Source organism: Leptonychotes weddellii, chromosome 8 (assembly GCF_054177405.1).
Source record: "Leptonychotes weddellii isolate Sample4059 chromosome 8, ASM5417740v2, whole genome shotgun sequence".
Lineage (NCBI taxonomy): Eukaryota > Metazoa > Chordata > Mammalia > Carnivora > Phocidae > Leptonychotes > Leptonychotes weddellii.
The window spans coordinates 81,152,189-81,170,723 of NC_138376.1; the positions used below are offsets into that span (position 1 = coordinate 81,152,189).

Here is an 18,535-nt window from a genome sequence, read left to right on the forward strand (position 1 = left end):
CACACCCCAGCACTCAGCCATGTGACTGACTGTACAGTGGTGACTAATTTTCCTAGGAGGTACAAGCTGAGTTTCCTCTGTACTTCCCACTTTTTCGGAGTGCGTTGTCTTGTGACCACATGAGCTAATTAGACTTGGGGCATAGTCTGGTGCACATACCCCCCATCCCCAAGCCTCCATCCTTCCATTCACTAGCTCCATGCTCAAACCAATAGCCCCCAGCACACAAGAAAGACCAGGGGCGGGGCGCCTGGGTGGCTCAGTCGTTAAGCGTCTGCCTTCGGCTCAGGTCATGATCCTAGGGTCCTGGGATCGAGCCCCCGCATCGGGCTCCCTGCTCGGCGGGAAGCCTGCTTCTCCCTCTCCCACTCCCCCTGCTTGTGTTCCCTCTCTCGCTGTGTCTCTTTCTGTCAAATAAATAAAATCTTTAAAAAAAAAAAAAAGAAAGACCAGGGGCTCCTGGCTGGCTCAGTCGGTTAAGTGTCTGTACTTCGACTCAGGTCATGATCCCAGGGTCCTGGGATAGAGTCCCGCATGGGGCTCCCTGCTCAGCGGGGAGTCTGCTTCTCCCTCTCCCACTCCCCCTGTTTGTGTTCCCTCGCTCACTGTGTCTCTCTCTGTCAAATAAATAAAATCTTTTAAAAAATAAATAAATAAACCAGTCGTTCGTAAAAGGTCTGATCATTCAGTGACTAACATGCCACGCATTAACTACCACTCCCAGTGAAATAGCACGTCTCCCGTTTGACACACGGAAGTCCTGACACCAGCATGGAGCACTCTTAGCACGGCACGTGGGGGTCAGGTGTGGCAGCTAGTTCCAGAAACCACCAGAGCTGGAAGCTGAAATAATGTTGCAAGAAGTACTGGAGCATCAGAAGGCGGACAAGAACAACTGTCCAATCTGGAGGGGGAAAGAAACAGCAAGAGCAAAGCGATGCTCACAAAGCACATAAAATACCCCATTTGGGGGGCATGTGTGTTGTGACTTTAAATTTTATTTTAAAAAAATTAACTGATTTACTCTCTGGGGGGAGGGGTGGACAGTTCCATGAAAGATAACACATGTATACATCCCTGTAACCACCATGAAGGGGAAGGATGCAGAAAAGTTCCATCTACCAGAAGATTAATTCTACAAATAATTCCCCCAAACGTACTTTAGCCAATGAGGGGCACAATGAGTAATAACGGTAGCAACCATAATTCACCACCTGTCATCACGACTAGGTGCCAGGAAAAAAATGCTACACCCCAACCTCCCATACACTAACACCAAGTTATTTTTGCTGGTTGGCTAGCAACCTTCATGTGTTTCTACATTATACAATTTTTAGGTATTTAAAAGACACATCCCCAGATTTTTCATCATGGTGTCAATTCAATTCATAAAAGCTTCTTGTTTCCTTCCTCACTGCTTCAGGGGCTTTTTAGTCAGCTCTAAAAAGTGGCAGGTGGGACGTTCTGCAGGAGATTAAATTTTCACCTAAGCAAATCTGTCAGGCTTGATTCTAATTTTTCTCTTCCTAATTATTATACATTCTGCAATTCCTCTGCTCATGTAAAGGATGTTTAGGAACCTAGAAGTGACCAAAAGGGATAGTAGTAATAAATGTGGCAATGTGGTACTCTTTAAGAGGTTCCTGGGATGATTACCTTGTCTACTAGGTCCTAACTGGTCTCTCTTCGCTGGAACTACTGCTATGTGTGTGGTGGGGGAAGGGAAGGACACAAAACTTTTCTTGTTAAATTGCTTCATCAAAGGGATGGGTGTCTCCAGTAAAACCCATATTCAGTGGTGGAGCTTTTATGTGAGAGATATTAAAAGCTCTGGTTTTATCCGTGAATTTAATTTCAAGGGCCACACATACACCGTTGAGCCCACTAGTGGGAACAGGCTGCACTAACCCCACCTTTCTTCTGAAATCCAAGAGGCCCTCCATTCATTTAGCCAATATTTACTGAGCACCTACTAAGTTATCAGACACTAGGTTAGTGGCTGGAGATCTAAAACTGTGAAGATACAAGAAATGCACAAATGTCCGTAGCGAGGGTGAGAGAAGCTGACAGGGTCCTGTGCAGCTATTGATAGGAAACCATGAACTAGGGACGGATGATGAAACAGAACAAAAGCCGACGGGCTGGCAGTGCGGATTAACAAAAGAATCTTCTCCATCCCTCTCTCATACACCCAGCAAGCCGGGGAGCTCACTTCCTTGCCTCAGTTTCCTGCAGCCACAGCTTTCTGGCACGGTAAACATTCAAAAGTCACTTTAATAAGTTGAACATTACCAACTCTGAGGTGCTTATTAGCCCCATCCCGTGCACCCTAGTCGGGTTAGCCTTTGCGTGTACAACTCTCCCAGGCGGGCCACCTGAGCAATCAAACTCTCTCACCCCTGTAAAAACACCTTGTAAAAAACTCTGCCGCGGCACACAAGGCCCTCACAAGCGTTGCAGCACGCTCACCGATAAGGCGAGGGCAAAGTCTGCGTGGGAATTCACGTTTACAATAAAGAGGGAAAGGGGGCGGGCGGTCACGAGGCGCGGCGAGCGCCCTGGGCTCCGGCTCCGCGGCTGGCCGGGAAGGCCTCGCGCCAGGCCGGGTGCACACCCAGGGCGCCGGGCCCGCCTCCAGCTCCCGGGCAGCGGGAACCGCGAGGCGCGCCGTGGACAGCCGGGGAGGGAGCGCTGCGCCCCCTGGCGGCGGGGCCCGTCCCTGTCCGCTCCCGGTGGCCGCCGCCGCCGCCGCCGCCGCCGGCCTGCCTAGCTCCATTTGCAGCCTCCGGAGGCAGCGTCCCTCCGAACGGGGGCTCCTCCGGCCTCCAGCTCCCCACTCGGCATCTCCCTCCAGTCCCCGCCCCCTGCTCCTGCTCTAACACCCCCTTCTACACGCCGAGCCGTGCCCCGCCGCAGCCCGGCCGAGCGCGAGCGCCGAGCCCACCGCGGGCTCCGCCGAGCCTTCCGGCGGCCCCGGCCGCTCCATCGCAGCGCCAGGCGGGGGTGCGGGGCCCGCGCACGGCGCGAGTGGGGCGGGCGACGGCGGCGACGCGGACCGTTCCACTCCGCGTCCCCCCCTCCGCCCCGCGCGGCGCGCGTGCTCCCCGGAACGCCATGGAGCCGCCGCGTTCCGAGCCGGCACAAAGGGGCGCGCGGCACAATGGGCGCGGCGAGCCCGTGGGCTCTAGGCGCCCGCTCCGGCCGCTCGGCCCTGCGCGGGGGTGGGCGCTCCTCCCGGCGGGCGCGCTCAGGGCAGCCCCCCTTCGCGTCCCCTCCCCTGCTCCCGCCCCCACCCCGGCATGGATGTTGCAGCCACTCGCCCGTCCGTCTGCCCCGGAGCCGCCACCGCGCGGCCGGCTTGATCCGCCCCGCACTTACCTGGGACGCGAGTTCTGTACTTTGCAGAGCGGGCCCGCGCCGAGTTTGGGCGCCACGTGGGGGGGGTGGGGGGAGCGCGGGGCCGGGGAGTGGGGACCGCGCGCGGAGGGCCTGGCCGGGGCGGCCCGGGGAGTTGCTGGGGGCGGCGGGAGGGCGCCGTGTATTTTCCCCTCTCTTTGTGTGTGTCCGTGCGCTGCGCTCTCGCGTGACGTGACGGGACTCCGTGTGTCATTTCCGCACAAGGACACAGGAGCCCCCGCTGCAGTGGAACCACAACCCCTCCGCCCCCACCCCTGGCCCGCCCCTCCCCCTCAGCGGGGCACACGCGGGACCGGCGGCGGCGCTCGGGCGTGAACGGCCGCGGCGGGGAGCTGGGGCGCGCACTCCGGGGACCCGGGCGGCCCTGCGCTTTCGTCCAGCGCCGCGCCGCTCCACGTGGGCCCGCGCGGGGGGCGGGGGACGGGGGGCGGCGGCCGTGAAACCCACGGCGCGCCCGGGCAGCGCTGCCTAACAAAGTCCCCTGCACACCGTGTGTTCTCCCCCCACGAGTCATTGCTCTAAAACGTGGTTGCTCAGACCCGAGGAGTTTGACCTGAAAAGCCTCTTTTTCTACTTTTTTTTTTTTTCCTCCGCGGGACGGCGACTGTTGCGGGTCGTCTCCTCCCCTCGCGCCCGCGTCTCTCCCCAGTTTTTGGCATTCCGGTCGTGGCCCTGGCCCCCCGGGCGGGTGTTCCCGCGCCGCGATCCGCACAAAGACCTCGGGGCGCGGGGACCCGAGTGGGCCGCCGGAGCCCCGCGAAGCCGGCATGGAGTCTGGCGGGGCGCGGGGGAGCGACCCCGGCGCTGGGAAACGCTGGAAACGCTGGCTCTGGCCACTCCCCCGGCAGGGTGGCCGCCCTCTGTTGTAAGCCTGGGCTGAAAATCAGCCTTCTACTTGTAACGCGAAGTTTTGAGGTTTGAGGCTACAGGGCAAGAGATTCAGAAGTGCGCGCGCTCGCAGGCCCACATGCCACAGACAAACCCACGGGGTATCTGCGCCGAGCGCTGAAAATAGAAAAACACGAGTCACCAATTCAATAAGGCTGATTCTTTCTATTCCTAACTCCCGGACTGTAGATTGCAAGTTGATAAATACGAAACCTACCCCTCGGGTATTTTCTTAACTCTCAGTGACTTGAAGGGGTGTGGCGTGTGAAGGTCAGGGAAGCCCAATCCAACAGTTAAACCACTTTTGTATTTTAGGCAAACAATGAGAATGTAGATTTTTTAATAAAGCCTTTAATTTGCCGGTCGGAGTAAATATAAAAAGAAAAATGCAAATGATCCCATCTGCTGCTCACAGCTGACTGGCTGCAAGAGAGAGCCATGTGGCCCAGCCCTGCGCGGTCAGTGAATAGGTAGAATAGATTTTAAAAGAAGGCATATGCTGGCTCCTTGCTGCCCAGTTGCGGGGAGGGTTTGAATTAACGTAAGAGTTTTGGATTACCGTGTCCTCCTCCGGGCCACTCCAATTGGGAATTTAGTAATTATGCAAGTTCTTTCCCTTCGGGTTTGAAATCAAAAGGCGCACGGTTATCTAAGACCTTTGAGGAACTACGTGGAACATTCTGGAGGCTGCATTTGGATAGCCCATTTTGAGAAGTCAGTACTAATTGCTATGCAAAATTAGCAAGCCTCCGGGAGAACCGAGCTCTGCATCCAGGGGGTGCTTTTATAAAAGAATCTATACGTGCTCAGTGTCATTCAAAACAGGATGATGAAAAGAATGGGGCCGAGATAGCAGCCCTTCAAATTCAAAAGACTTGAGACGCCCTATCTACATTTAAAATAGGGCGGAGGGAGGAAGGGAGGAGGACCGCTTGGGGGAGAATGGTTAATTTATACATTCCCAGAAGACAGAATGGAGGCACTTCGATTTCTGCCGGGAACTTGACTTTTACACTTGCACATTAAATAACACGTATGATCCAGGACATCGCTTGACTCACTTAACAGATACAGAGGTTTTAGTCTCACCTTCAATTTAATTTGACAGTTATAATTAGAATTTAAAGAGTATAAGTTGCATTTCATTAGTTCAGTTTTCTAGGATTTCCCGGTAGAAGAGTTAGGAAGTTAAGAGTAGCATTTAAGCTCACTTTGCATTTTTAAACCACTTGGCAGAAGTGGTTTAAAAATGTAAAATGACCTTGTTACATTTTTACAAAGGGGATTAGATGAGATATGTGTTGTGAAGATCTGTATCTTCAGCCCTTTCACAGTAACAACCGAGGTATTTAAGGAGAAATTAAATAGTAAAACAATAGAAATAAAAATAATAGAAACCAACATTTCTTTGTTCATATTTGAAACCAAATACAATAATTTTATTAATAAATAGCATCTAAAGCGAGCAGCGTGCTTACCTGACGGCTGACTTTTTAAAAACATCTTAGAAAATAACAAAGTGACCTTGAGTATTATTGTAAATTACACATCTTAATTTGCATAACTGGATCAATCTACTTAACAAAGTAAGCTGTTCATTCCAAATAAGTTATTAACGGAAATGAAAATCATTGCTATCTAGGAAATGGCCTACCCTCAAATGGTTTTGTATGTTTTTTGTTTTGTTTCATAAGGGAAAATAGTATATGAAGGTGAAAACAACCTCCAAAGCTGCACTGGAATAACTGTATCTAACTTGTATTTTGGAGGCTTTAAAAAATAATAGCTCTGAAAAAAAAAAATAGGTCTGAAAGTGCAAGTGGATAAAAGTAATGCCTTCTGAAAAAAGATGAATAAACATGGAGTAAGATGGGGAGAGGAATGAGGTATAAAAAACACAATTCCTGCCCAACACAACCCTAAGAAGTCAGTAGGAGTGACAGTTCCTGGTTCATGGGGATGTGTGGAAAGACCTGAAAAAAAAAACAAAGAAAACTGAGTTTTAGATATCTGCATGATTGGAAATTTCTTAGTTAGAAATGCATTTTTCAAGTTTTCAAATTAGAGTTGTAGCAATTGATCTAACGAGCTCATTTCCAATCTTACCTGAGTAAAATGCAGCAGGGGGGGAAATTGGCTCCTTGGCCATATAAAGGATTCACATAAAACACTACAGCAACTCAAAAGGAAAATTGCACAGCATTTAATGAAGAATGGGATATATAGAATATAAATATATATAATTGAGAGTGGCAGACAGATAGGCATTAGGTTTCAGATATCTTGTAGCTGCTATTCTAAAGGTTTTTATCATCGCTAAAATATATTTATAGTTGCCAAGACAATATTTAGTAGGGCTTTTTTTTTTTTCTCAGTAGTTAAGTCTTAAAACAACGCAACAGATTTCAGTGTTACTTGTGAGACATTTCCACTTTATTTCTTGCCTGCTGGATGTATAATTTTGCCAATTCTTCCACTTCAAACATAAGTAGCTGACAGATCCAGATTCCATGAATACTGACAACAGAGAAGAAGGGAAAAAAAGAAGGGAAGTGGGAACATGTATTAACTTTATTAAATAGAACTTATGGAAAGACACACCTTGAAAAATAACTTGCAAAACTGGCTTTTGTTTGGGAAATTAGGCTCCGGGAGTTAAGTTTAACCCCTTGTGTGCTGGGGGGGTGGGAGCGGGGAGACCTACCTTTACCGGAATCCGGAGCCGGTAAACGACCCAAATATGGGGGAAAAGATTAAGTTTTGAATGAAAAAGCTGCAGAGAATTTGTGCTGGGCAGTTCTTCTTCTGTGTTGAGGCCTATTTAATAATTTATAGCAGCCTGAGATTTTAAGTACCCAACACAGCCATTAAGATCTGATTTTAGTTGGATATCTGGCTTGCACAATAGGATTCTGCAAAAAGAAATGTTAGGAAGAGTGAAAATTGCTGCAATCCCACTCTCAATTTCAAGCCCTTGAGAAAACAAATGCCAATCTGAACTATAGCTCATTCTGAGTCCAGAGTGCTGGCTGGAGGCGTAGAAGCCACCAGGGCCCCCACACCCAGAGGGGCGCCCACGGGCCTGCAGTCAGGAGTCCCCACGCTGATCACACAGCTCCGACTGTCAGGAAGCAGGGAGTAAGGGGAGGCTGGCTTCCCAGCCAATCAGTGCCCATTAAAAAAAGAAGAAAAAGAAGACATACTAGTCTAGTAACCGGCCAATTTTTAAGAAATTATTTCATGCTGTGAGTCAAGACTTTTTAAATGAAATGGTATACATACATAGATACACACATTTTTGGGGGGTCTTATTTGACCTAAAATTTTTTCTGTACAATGAAACACCTCATAAACATGAACTCGAGATCCAGTGGTTCTACTTCTAGGAATCCTTCGAGGGGAAATACTCAACCAAAGCTACATCTACAAGTATGTTCATTGCAGGATCATTCATGTTAGCAAAAAAATGGGAGGGGTTTTGAAAAATTGTTCAATAAATGACACATGCTAGCATACTACATAGGCTTTAGAAAGAGAACTACTCTTTTTTATGGGGACAGAAGAATGAATGTCAATGCCACTTTATTGAGTAAAAGACAATTAGAGATCTATTTGAAAGAGGACTTGGGCTGTCTCCGTTTTGACCTCAAACTTTTCTAGTTGGGTTCTTTCCAGTTTGTCTCTTGGCTCAGGCGGAAGACCCTGAGGGCAGAGCATCCGCTAATGGGAGCCAAAACTATCCCCTGACCAGCAAGGACTGCCCTGAGCCTACAAGACCCCTCCCAGGGTTGACTCCAGGACACTGATCCTTTTGACCTTCACTGCCTACCTGCAGGTACCCGCCCACCTTTGCCCCACATTTTCCTTATATAAACCTGGAAGTAGTTTCAGCCTTTTGGAGATAGTCTTCTAGAGGCTACTCTGTGTTCCTCCCGCTGTTGGCTTCATTTAAATAAATTCCATTCTTGTGCACGGTGCCTGGCTGGCTCAGTCGGAAGAGCATGCAACTCTTGATCTTGGGTCATGAGTTTGAGCCCCCAGGTCTGAGTATAGAGATTATTAAAAAAAAAATTTTTTTTAATTCCTTTCTTGGGGCGCCTGGGTGGCTCAGCTGTTAAGCATCTGCCTTCGGCTCAGGTCACGATCCCAGGGTCCTGGGATTGAGCCCCGCATCGGGCTCCCTGCTCAGCAGGAAGCCTGCTTCTCCCTCTCCCACTCCCCCTGCTTGTGTTCCCTCTCTCGCTGTGTCTGTCTCTTTTAAATAAATAAAATCTTTAATAAATAAATAAATAAATAAATTCCTTTCTTGTTCCACCACCATTTGTTTCTCTGCCTTTGGATTTTGTCAGTGGCGGCTGGCTGAGCCTGGTCTGTTTGGGACCCCTGGAGCCAGGTGCTGTCACACTCCTGTGTGCCAGACAACATATGTAGTATCACCCTGTTTTTGTAAAAAAAAAGAAAAACAAATACATATATTTCAGCGTAAGTTAGAAGATGTGGAAAACGGGGAGGCGTGGTTTCCCCTACGGTATAGGCTGGGAGCGAGAAAAGGAATGTACTTTTTCACATAATACCTTTGTGTCATGTTGGGTTTTACTTTTTCCCACAATGGGCATCCATTGCTTTTGCAGCCCTGTACCCCCTTCCCACAGACGTCACCGGGGCCTACAGAGCAAAAGTCACCCTGGAGTAGGTAAGTCATGCAGAGCTGGTGTGAGAGTCTGGATTTACTCCTGTCACCAGGCTCCCCTTTATCTACATGTTCTTATTAGAAAACAGAGAGAAGAGATCTTAATAATGCTCCAAAAGTTAATATGGCATTTGGCTACAGAATCCATGTCTCCCTTTCCCCAAGCTTCTGAATTGTCAACCCAGTATTTTAGAGAAGTAACTGTGAATATACCTAAGGATTTCCCTAGAATCATGGCACATTAAGGTCTGGGAAATAATAAATGCGGAGTGCTTGATTATACCAAGAAGGAAGCTGAGGCAAAAAGGAAAGGTGGCGGGGCGCCTGGGTGGCTCAGTCGTTAAGCGTCTGCCTTCAGCTCAGGTCATGATCCCAGGGTCCTGGAATCGAGCCCCGCATCGGGCTCCCTGCTCGGCGGGGAGCCTGCTTCTCCCTCTCCCACTCCCCCTGCTTGTGTTCCCTCTCTCGCTGTGTCTCTCTCTGTCAAATAAATAAATAAAAATCTTAAAAAAAAAAAAAGGAAAGGTGGCTTGCCCAAGGCACATTGGCTTCTGGAATGTTTTTGGGTTCCTCTTTGTTATTCCTACCAAAGGCCAAACACATTAAAAAAAAAAAAAGTCAGAGGCCACAAAAAAGTGAAATATACAAGGCTTGTGCTTCACAGAGTATATTTATTCAGAATAGCAGCCCCTGCCGCCAGCCCCATCCTTCAGTTAACTTAGATCTCTTCCTCGAGAGGCTGCGGGTAGTCCAAGTCTGGGCGAGATGCCCCTGCTCTGTACTTCCACAGTGCCTTTTCTTTCCTGGTCATAGAGGCTGTTAGGAACTCAACTCTGACCTCCCCCTAAATCCATGTGTTGAAGTCCTAACCCCCAATATGCCTGAGAAAGTGACTGTATTTATTTTTTTAATTACTTTTTAGAAATTTTATTTACTTATTTTTGAGAGAGAGAGAGAGCACGCACACAAGCTGGGGGAGGGCAGAGAGAGAGGCAGACGCCCCACTGAGCAGGGAGCCTGATGCGGAACTGGATCCCAGGACCCTCGATCCCATGATGCTTAACTGACTGAGCCACCCAGGTGCCCCAAGTGACTGTATTTAGAGATGGAATCTCTAAAGAGGTAATTAATGTTAAATGAGGTCATATGGGTGTGCCTCTCAGTCCAATGACTGGTATTCTTTTTTTTCATTTAAATTCAATTAATTAACATTATGTATTATTGGTTTCAGAGGCAGATGTCAGTGATTCATCAGTTGCATATAACACCCAGTGCTCTTACATCAATGCACTCCTAAATGCCCATCGACCAGTTACTCCATCCCCCCACCCCTCTCCCCTCCAGTGACCCTCAGTCTGTTTCCTCTGATTAAGAGTCTCCCGTGTATTCTTTTTTTTTTTTAAGATTTTATTTATTTATTTATTAGAGAGCGAGCGAGAGAGAAACAGCATGAGAGAGGAGAGGGTTAAAGGGAGAAGCAGGCTCCCCGCTGAGCCGGGAGCCCGATGTGGGACTTGATCCCAGGACCCTGGGATCATGACCTAAGCTGAAGGCAGTCGCCTAACCAACTGAGCCACCCAGGCGCCCTCCCGTGTATTCTTAAAAGCAGAGGGAGAGTCACCAGCAATGCACACAGAGAAAAGGCCAACAGGGGACATGAAGAGAAGGAGGCCGTCTGCAAGCCAGGGAGAAGGGGCCTCAGGGGAAACCAATGTGCTGGTACCCTGACCTCCGGCATCCAGAATTATAAGAAATAAAGGTCTGTGGTTTAAGCCCCTGAGTCTGTGATGTTTTGTTACGGCAAATTAGCTGACTAATACAGAGACTCTGCTCACAGGAAGCTGTAAGTGCCTTTCTGTAAACTCCTGGAGGGCAAGACCCTGTTCCAATGCTCTGTCTCCGAGTACCTGGCTCTGTGCCTCAGACACAGTCAATTCTCAACAAATATCTGCTGAAAGAATAAATGAATTGCTGTTAGATACCATGTTCCATTTCTCATCCTTTTTTTTTTATAGATGAAGAAACAAAAGGTCAAACATTAGGACAGGATGGGTCCTAGTCTGTATGAATGGTGCCTGGAAATGTCCCTGTACCCCCTATGCTGTTACAAGGGAAGAGCCCAAAGGCAAGTAGCTAATTCATGGTAGAATCTGCGCCCCATGCCAGAACCGCGCCCCCCTGCCCAATACAGAGCTCCATAAAGTTCACAGTCATAAAGGTCTTCCCATTGTTGTCTTAGTCTGCTCTGGCCGCCATAACAAAATACCCTGCACTCGGGGGCTTAAATAATGGAAATTTATCTTCTCACTTTTCTGGAGGCTGGAAGTCTGAGATCAGAGTGGCAGCACGGTTGGGTTCTGGTGAAAGCTGGCTTCCTGGTTTGCAGATAGCTACCTTCCTGCTGCGTCCTCACATGGTGAATAGGAAAAGAGCAAACTCGCTGTGTATTTCTTCTTATAAGAGCACTGATCCTGGGGTGCCTGGGTGGCTCAGTGGGTTGAGCGTCTGAACTCTTGGTTTCAGCTCAGGTCATGACCTCAGGGTCGTGAGACTGAGCCCCATGTTGGACTCCACACTTGGCGGGGAGTCTGCTTGGGATTCTCTTTCCCCCTTTGCCACTCCCCCCTACTCTTGCGTGCTTTCCCCCACCCCTCAAATAAATAAATCTTAAAAAAAAAAAAGAGCACTGATCCTACCATGAGGGCCCCACCCTTATGACCTCATCTAAGCCTCATTACCTCCCAAAAGCCCCATCTTCAAATACCTTTACACTGGGGGTTAGGGCTTCAACATATGGATTTGGGAGGAACATAAACATTCAGTTCATAACAACAGTGTTTTCACATTTTGTCACCCTGTTTGCCTTTGATCACGGATCTGAGAGAGATGGAACAGGTATATCACCTCCCCATACCAATTTATCCCATTTTTGAACAGATGAAAAAAAAAAATAATGTCCAGAGAGATTAGATGGTTTGTAACTCATTCTTTCATGTAACAAATAGTTACTGCAGACCTAATATGTGCCAGGCTCTCGATGAGTAACTGACAATTGGCATGACCTGCATTATAGCCTAAGTACTAGCTCTTCTGCTATTTTCCAATTAAGTCTAGTTATTTCCCAATTTAATTGTTCAAAACAGAAATAGTGCTGACTAGAATAGAATTTAATCTTCTTTCAGAAAATCCCATTCTACACTAAGACACATAGGAGTGCTGGAGCACTCCTTTCCTGCTCACACTGGGCACTTCCGCCTCTTCTGCCTGAGCCTTAGAGGCTTTTAGAGGCCCCTTGTCAATGCCTGGTCTTCCTTCAAAACCTCCTCTGCCGTGTTTTCACCAGCCCCTTCCCCACCAGAGGTAGTAACACCCAGGTTTGTGCTCCCGCTTAGACCTTTTTTGCAGACGGCCCTCATCTCAGGCTAACTGGTCTTACTTGATGGTACTGTGATTCACATTGTCCATGATACTTTTGGACTGGACTCCACGATGCTTCAGAATGTGTGTCATACCTTCTGCCACCTTCTGCATTAAGGATCTCAAGTGGTTCTTCCCTGCTGTGACTCAGACACAGGCTCTAGATATTCCAGCTGACTGGACTGGGGGCTAAGCCTCGAAATATGGGTTCAAGGCTGCATGTGGACGATGCCAGACCCTTCTGGGGCTCCCAGACCCGCTCAGGAGGAGGACTCTGAAGTGGATGATGACAAAGCCACACAACTGAATCTTCCCTTTTAAAGAAGTATACGGGGGTACCTGGGTGGCTCAGTCGGTTGAGTGTCTGACTCTTGGTTTAGGTTCAGGTCGTGATCTCAGGGTCCTGGGATCGAGCCCTATGTTGGGCTCTGGCTCAGCAGTCTGCTGGAGGTTATCTCCCTCTCCTTCTCCCTCTGCTCCTCTCTCTGCTGGTGCGTGCACTCTCTCTCTCTCTAAAATAAATACAATCTTTTTTAAAATTTTTTTTTAAAGATTTTATTTATTTATTTGTCAGAGAGAGAGCGAGAGTGAACAGCACAAGCAGGGGGAATGGCAGAGGGAGAAGCAGGCTCCCCACCGAGCAAGGAGCCCGATGCAGGACTCGATCCCAGGACCCTGGGATCATGACCTGAGCCAAAGGCAGCCACTTAACCAACTGAGCCACCCAGGCATCCCTAAAATAAATAAAATCTTTAAAAAATAATAATAAAACAATTAAAAGTATACAGGTTGGATGGTGTTTTTCTTTCCTAGGGCTGCCATCACAAAGTGCCACAAACTGGGTGGCTTAGAACATCAGAAACTTATTATCTCACAATTTTGGAGTCAAGAAGACCAAAATCAAGGTGTTGGCCAGGTTGATTCTTTCTGAGGGCTGTGAACAAGCATCTGTTCCAGGCCTCTCTCTGTTTCTGGTAGCCTCAGCTATTCTTTGGCTTGTCGATGGCATTCTCCCTATGTCTTCACATAGTCTTCCCTCTGTACATGCCTGTCTCTGTGTCCAAATTTCTCCTTTTTATTTTATTTTAATTTAGTTTATGAAAGATTTATTTGAGAGAGAGCATGCGGTCATGCATGGGGGAAGGGCAGAGGGAGAGAATCTTCAAGCAGACTCCCCACTGAGCACAGAGCTTGATGCGGGGCCAGATCCAATGACCCATAAGATCATGACCTGAGCTAAAACCAAGAGTCGGACACTCAACTGACTGAACCACCCAGGTGCCCCCAAATCTCTCCTTTTTATAAGAATGCCAGTCATAGTGAATTGGAGCCATCCTAATGACCTCACCTCAACTTGATCATCTGCAAAGACCCTATTTCCAAATAACGTCCTGTTCACAGATACTGAGGGTAAGGATTTCAGTGTCTTTTGGGGGATACACTTCAACTCATAAAAGTTGGGGAAAAGAGTAGTATGCTCATCTGGACCCAGTCTTAGCATCCCAGAAGCACAGGGCCCCAGAGTGAATGTTCTGCTGACAAGGTGACTTCCTCTGCTACCAGCACAAATCCAAGGACTCCTGCAAAACCTGTCACTGCAGGAACCTGCCTTCCCTTTTATTTCTAAAGAATGTGCCTAATTTAGGGGCGCCTGGGTGGCTCAGTCGTTGGGCGTCTGCCTTCGGCTCAGGTCATGATCCCAGGGTCCTGGGATCGAGCCCCGCGTCGGGCTCCCTGCTCTGCAGGAAGCCTGCTTCTCCCTCTCCCACTCCCCCTGCTTGTGTTCCCTCTCTCGCTGTGTCTTTCTCTGTCAAATAAATAAATAAATAATCGTTAAAAAAAAAGAAGAAAAAAAAAAGAATGTGCCTAATTTAATTTTGCTGCTCCCTGAAGATTTGGCCATTGCATTCATACTCAGCCCGATTGTTGTCCGGCAGATAGCAAGTGGTAATAAATACTGTGGTGCTTGCTAGCTGTGGAATGCTGAGCTTATACAGTCAGGCAGACCTGGATTTGAATCCTGACTCCAACGTGTGCCCAGTGTGAGATTTTAGAAGCTTGCTCAAACTTTTTGGCTTCCGTTTCCCTATTCACAGCATGGAGCAACCCCACCCTCCAGGTGGTTATAAACAAGGCGGTTAGGTGTAGCATTGCTCTAGTGGATGGCGGAAGGTTAGCTCAGTAAAGGAGAGCTGTTATTTTTACTGGTCATAAATGAGGTAAGCGACCTGTTGAGATAACTAACCCAGGCACATAACAGCTGGGGTTTTGAAAAACGCATTTCTAGTTGAGCAGCAAAAACACCAAGGTTCATATGCCCAACCTGAATGCTGTCTGGAAGACACCCATAGAACCCCATTTTATTTTATTTTATTATTATTTTTTAAAGATTCTATTTGTTTATTTGACACAGAGAGAGAGAGCACAAGAGGGGGAGCAGCAGAGGGAGAGGGAGAAGCAGGCTCCCCGCGGAGCAGGGAGCCCGACGCGGGGCTCGATCCCAGGACCCTGGGACCATGACCTGAGCCGAAGGCAGACGCTTAACCGACTGAGCCACCGGGCGCCCCCCAGAGCCCCATTTTAAGTCGAAACTCCATGCAGAAAGGGAGAGATGCCACCGTATGATTCTAAAACAGGTGATGGTTCCCAAACCACAATTCTAATGCTGATTCTCTTTCCGCCATCCACAAGGAAAAGAACACTGCGTCCTGCTGTCTTTCTCCAGGACAGGTTCTGGAAGCCTCTATCATGTGAGCACACTGGAGCCGCTAGAGCTCAGAGCTAAACAACCAAGCCAGTGAGATAATAAAGGTATTCCATGAGATCTGAGTTCATACATTTGTGTGTGTGAAATAACTGTTTATAATTTACTTTCTATGTTAAGCCCCATTGTTTTGGAGTCTTCCCCACCCTCAGCGGGCTTCCAAGGGCCTCTGACCTCCAGGCATTTGCCCACATCGGTTCTGGATAAGCCACCCATCGTCCTGCTCACTATGCCCTGCAGGCAGCGGCTCTGCCAAGCCTGACTGGGGACATGATCATCTCTTTGCAAGGCTGCCTGGAACAGGGATACTTGATGCAAATGCCTACAGGAAGCAGCAAGGAGAATTCAAGCGGGAAGCTGGTGGATTGCCTCTTCAACACATAAGAACATCTTCACTTCTACAAAAAAATGCACTAGCTCCCCTGTTTCTTTCAATGTGAGCCATCTTTAGTCTATCTTTTGTTTCTCCACTTAACGGAAAAAATCTTGGGTAAAGAGGAGCATCCTCTATTGCCTGGAAAACAGCAGTGAGTGTTAGGATGAGTAACTCTTGGTGTCAGTGCAGGGAAAAGGCAGGGACGGGCGGGGACTCTGGCGAACAAGAGGGTTCAGTCCTTATCCAAGGCAGACAGCCATTTGGTGCCATTATAGACTGAATCCAGTACGGCCAAATCCGCCAATTACTTTAGAGAAACCCAAACCTGGAATTTTATGTGAAATTGCCCAGATTTTTAATATGAATGACTGAAATTCACACAGCCAAACAAAGTCAGATCTAGCCCACAGCCTCTAGTTTGTGCCATGGCTCACATCCGTGTCTTCTCGAAGGGCAGGCCTGCCTCCCAGCCAGGTTGCCAGAAAACTCCCGTGCCAGCCCTGCTCCTCCTCGCCACCCTGTCCGGGATCCTCCTGCGTCTGCCCAAGACATTTTGCCTATGGCTCAAATCATCTCCTTGCTGGGGCTTTATGCTTTTAGAAACAAAAGCTTGAGGGCGATTTCAGCTTTCTGTTCCATCTCATGCCTTCACCAAGACAATAAACCCAGATGGGAATTTCTGCTTGGAGGCAGGGAAGAGAAAGGGAGAAATAACAGGAGAATAAAAATATAGATTAATATCTCAAAAATATTATCTTGCTGAACATATTTGAGTTGAGGTTATCTATAAGGCAGTTTCAGAATTTCTCTGTGGCTTCTAAGGAAGCACTAGGAAAATCTTTTAGGAAGGAAATCCCCATTCAGGCAATTAATCAGATTCCAGTTTTCAAGTAAAATATAAGTATCTAACACAGTGTCTTCTTAATAATTTATTATAACGTAACATTTACTTTTATTAGTGTAGTACCTTGTTTTCCTGATTCTACCAGAGGCAATTTCTGAATTCAATAATAAGGTTTTTGAAAAATATGTAATAACTTGAAGGTTTAGCCATCGAGTTAATAGTAAACACACGATACTAGTTATTACGGAGCCGTCACTGGTTTAAAGGACTAACATTATTACTGAGCCATTACTGGTTTAAAAGACTAAAGCAATACAACCCTTGTGCTCCGGGAAGATGATAAATTTGGGAGCAGAAAGTTCAGACTCAAATCACCTTTGTTTCATCATTTTCTTTGATGGTGGGAGAGAGATGCTGGTCTCACTGTGATACTGATTTGAGTGGTCAGGAGCGGGGCAAGAATATTAGAAATACACCAGATGAAAATCCTTCAAATAAACGACCTTATTACCCTCCTGACCTATACAATCAGCATGGAGCAAAGAGGAGTAATTGCCCTTTGGAACTCGCATGTGTGAATTTGAGGGAAAAGGGACCAGAGGAGTCCAATAATCTATATTACCTGCTTCCCTCGGAATATCTTACATTAGAAATTAGAGAGGTTTGAGGTTACTTTTCTTCAATAAAATTAAAAACAGTTTTTTTAAAGGAAAGTATTAGCATCAGTAGAAATAAATGACCTATGTACAGTGCAAGGGAGAAACTCATAACCAGTTTGGGGACAGAGAGGGCACTTACGTTATGATTCTCTAAGACACACATTTGGTATTTCCGGAATTCTCTTTCTGGAGATACTGAAGTTTTCAAACGGTTATCTATAATAAAATATGTTACATCCAAGTTGCTATCCAATGATTTAATAACATTTAAATGTTAAAAAATGAAGACACACAAAAGATACAGCTTCTGTACCCACTCAAATTCTTTGTAAGATACTTGTTGCAATCCCAGCTTTTTTAAAAAAATATTTTATTTATTTATTTGACAGAGAGAGAGAGAGAGAGAGCAAGAGAGGGGACACAAGCAGGGGGAGTGGGAGAGGGAGAAGCAGGCTTCCCGCGGAGCAGGGAGCCCGATGCAGGGCTCGATCCCAGGACCCTGGGATCATGACCTGAGCCGAAGGCAGACGCTTAACGACTGAGCCACCCAGGCGAGCAATCCCAGCTCTGAGTGAGTAAACTTTGTACTTGGGGGAGACTGCATTTATTCAGCCTTGACATTGGGTAAGTAAGTAAATTATTTCAGTGCCAAAGGGATCTCTAGTCTAGGCTAGAGTAAGTGAATGTGTTTTCCCAATGGCTACCTTCCCAGAGAATTTTTGCAGGGACAGAATTTGGCTGATATCACTTGTAGAGAGAGGTGGGGGAGGCCATTTAGTACCTAAATTAGGGTTGTGCACCCATGCCATTGGCAGGAGAGGGTGAGAACTCTCTGGAAGACAGCCTGACTGGTTTTAATGTGACAAAAACTTCCAAATTAAACAAATATTTATTGAACACCTACAACTGCGAAGCTTTGAGCCCTGTTGGGAATTAAAAAATGGATACGTCAAGTCCCTGTCCTCACAGAGATTTCAGTCTACCCAAGGAATCAACCGCTAACCCTCAGAACTGTCATATTGTAATATAAAGCAGAAGGCGGCACCAGAGGGAGACCCAGCGTTAAGGATGAGTGAGGAGCTGGCTCAGAAAGGTTCCGTGAAGGACGGGGCTGTCCTGAGAGGCTACAGGAAGGCTGAGCGGGATTCTGACCCACACAGGCTGGGTGAAGGGCCTTCTGAGCAGAGAATACCGTGGGCAGCAGCTGAGTAGGAAACTGCAGGCCATATTTGGAAAACTATAAATAGCCCTTTTGAGTAAAAACCAGAGAGCCAGTGAAGTTAGAGGTCAGGCAGAAGTAACAGGTAAGGTCAGAACAATAGGTAGTGGGCAGATGAAGGCTTGTGCTGGGGTGTGCCACAAATCTTCCTTGGTGCTCGACAATTTCATTGAAGACAGACATGACCTCTGGCAGCCACAAGCCAAGACGAGCCTGATCTCAAACAGCGAACTCTGCTGCTCTCAACGGTGCCGGGCTCTC

The 18,535-nt window shown here is 47.6% G+C and overlaps 2 protein-coding genes across 3 annotated transcripts in view; both read right to left on the minus strand.

Annotated features, from left to right (window-relative positions):
* The window catches only part of BEND3 (BEN domain containing 3), a 32,086-nt gene extending 27,563 nt beyond the window's left edge, over positions 1-4,523 (minus strand). The window contains exon 1 of the mRNA XM_081828732.1: positions 3,379-4,523. The gene's annotated coding sequence lies outside the window, so the exon portion shown is untranslated. The remainder of the gene's footprint in view (positions 1-3,378) is intronic.
* A 1,287-nt stretch (positions 4,524-5,810) lies between these two features.
* The window catches only part of PDSS2 (decaprenyl diphosphate synthase subunit 2), a 269,730-nt gene continuing 257,005 nt past the window's right edge, over positions 5,811-18,535 (minus strand). The window contains exon 8 of one of the 2 annotated variants that reach the window (XM_081828740.1): positions 5,811-6,278. In XM_081828740.1, coding sequence (XP_081684866.1) covers positions 6,225-6,278 — 54 coding nt within the window. In that variant the 3' untranslated portion in view covers positions 5,811-6,224. The other variant, XM_081828742.1, reaches the window with a different exon arrangement.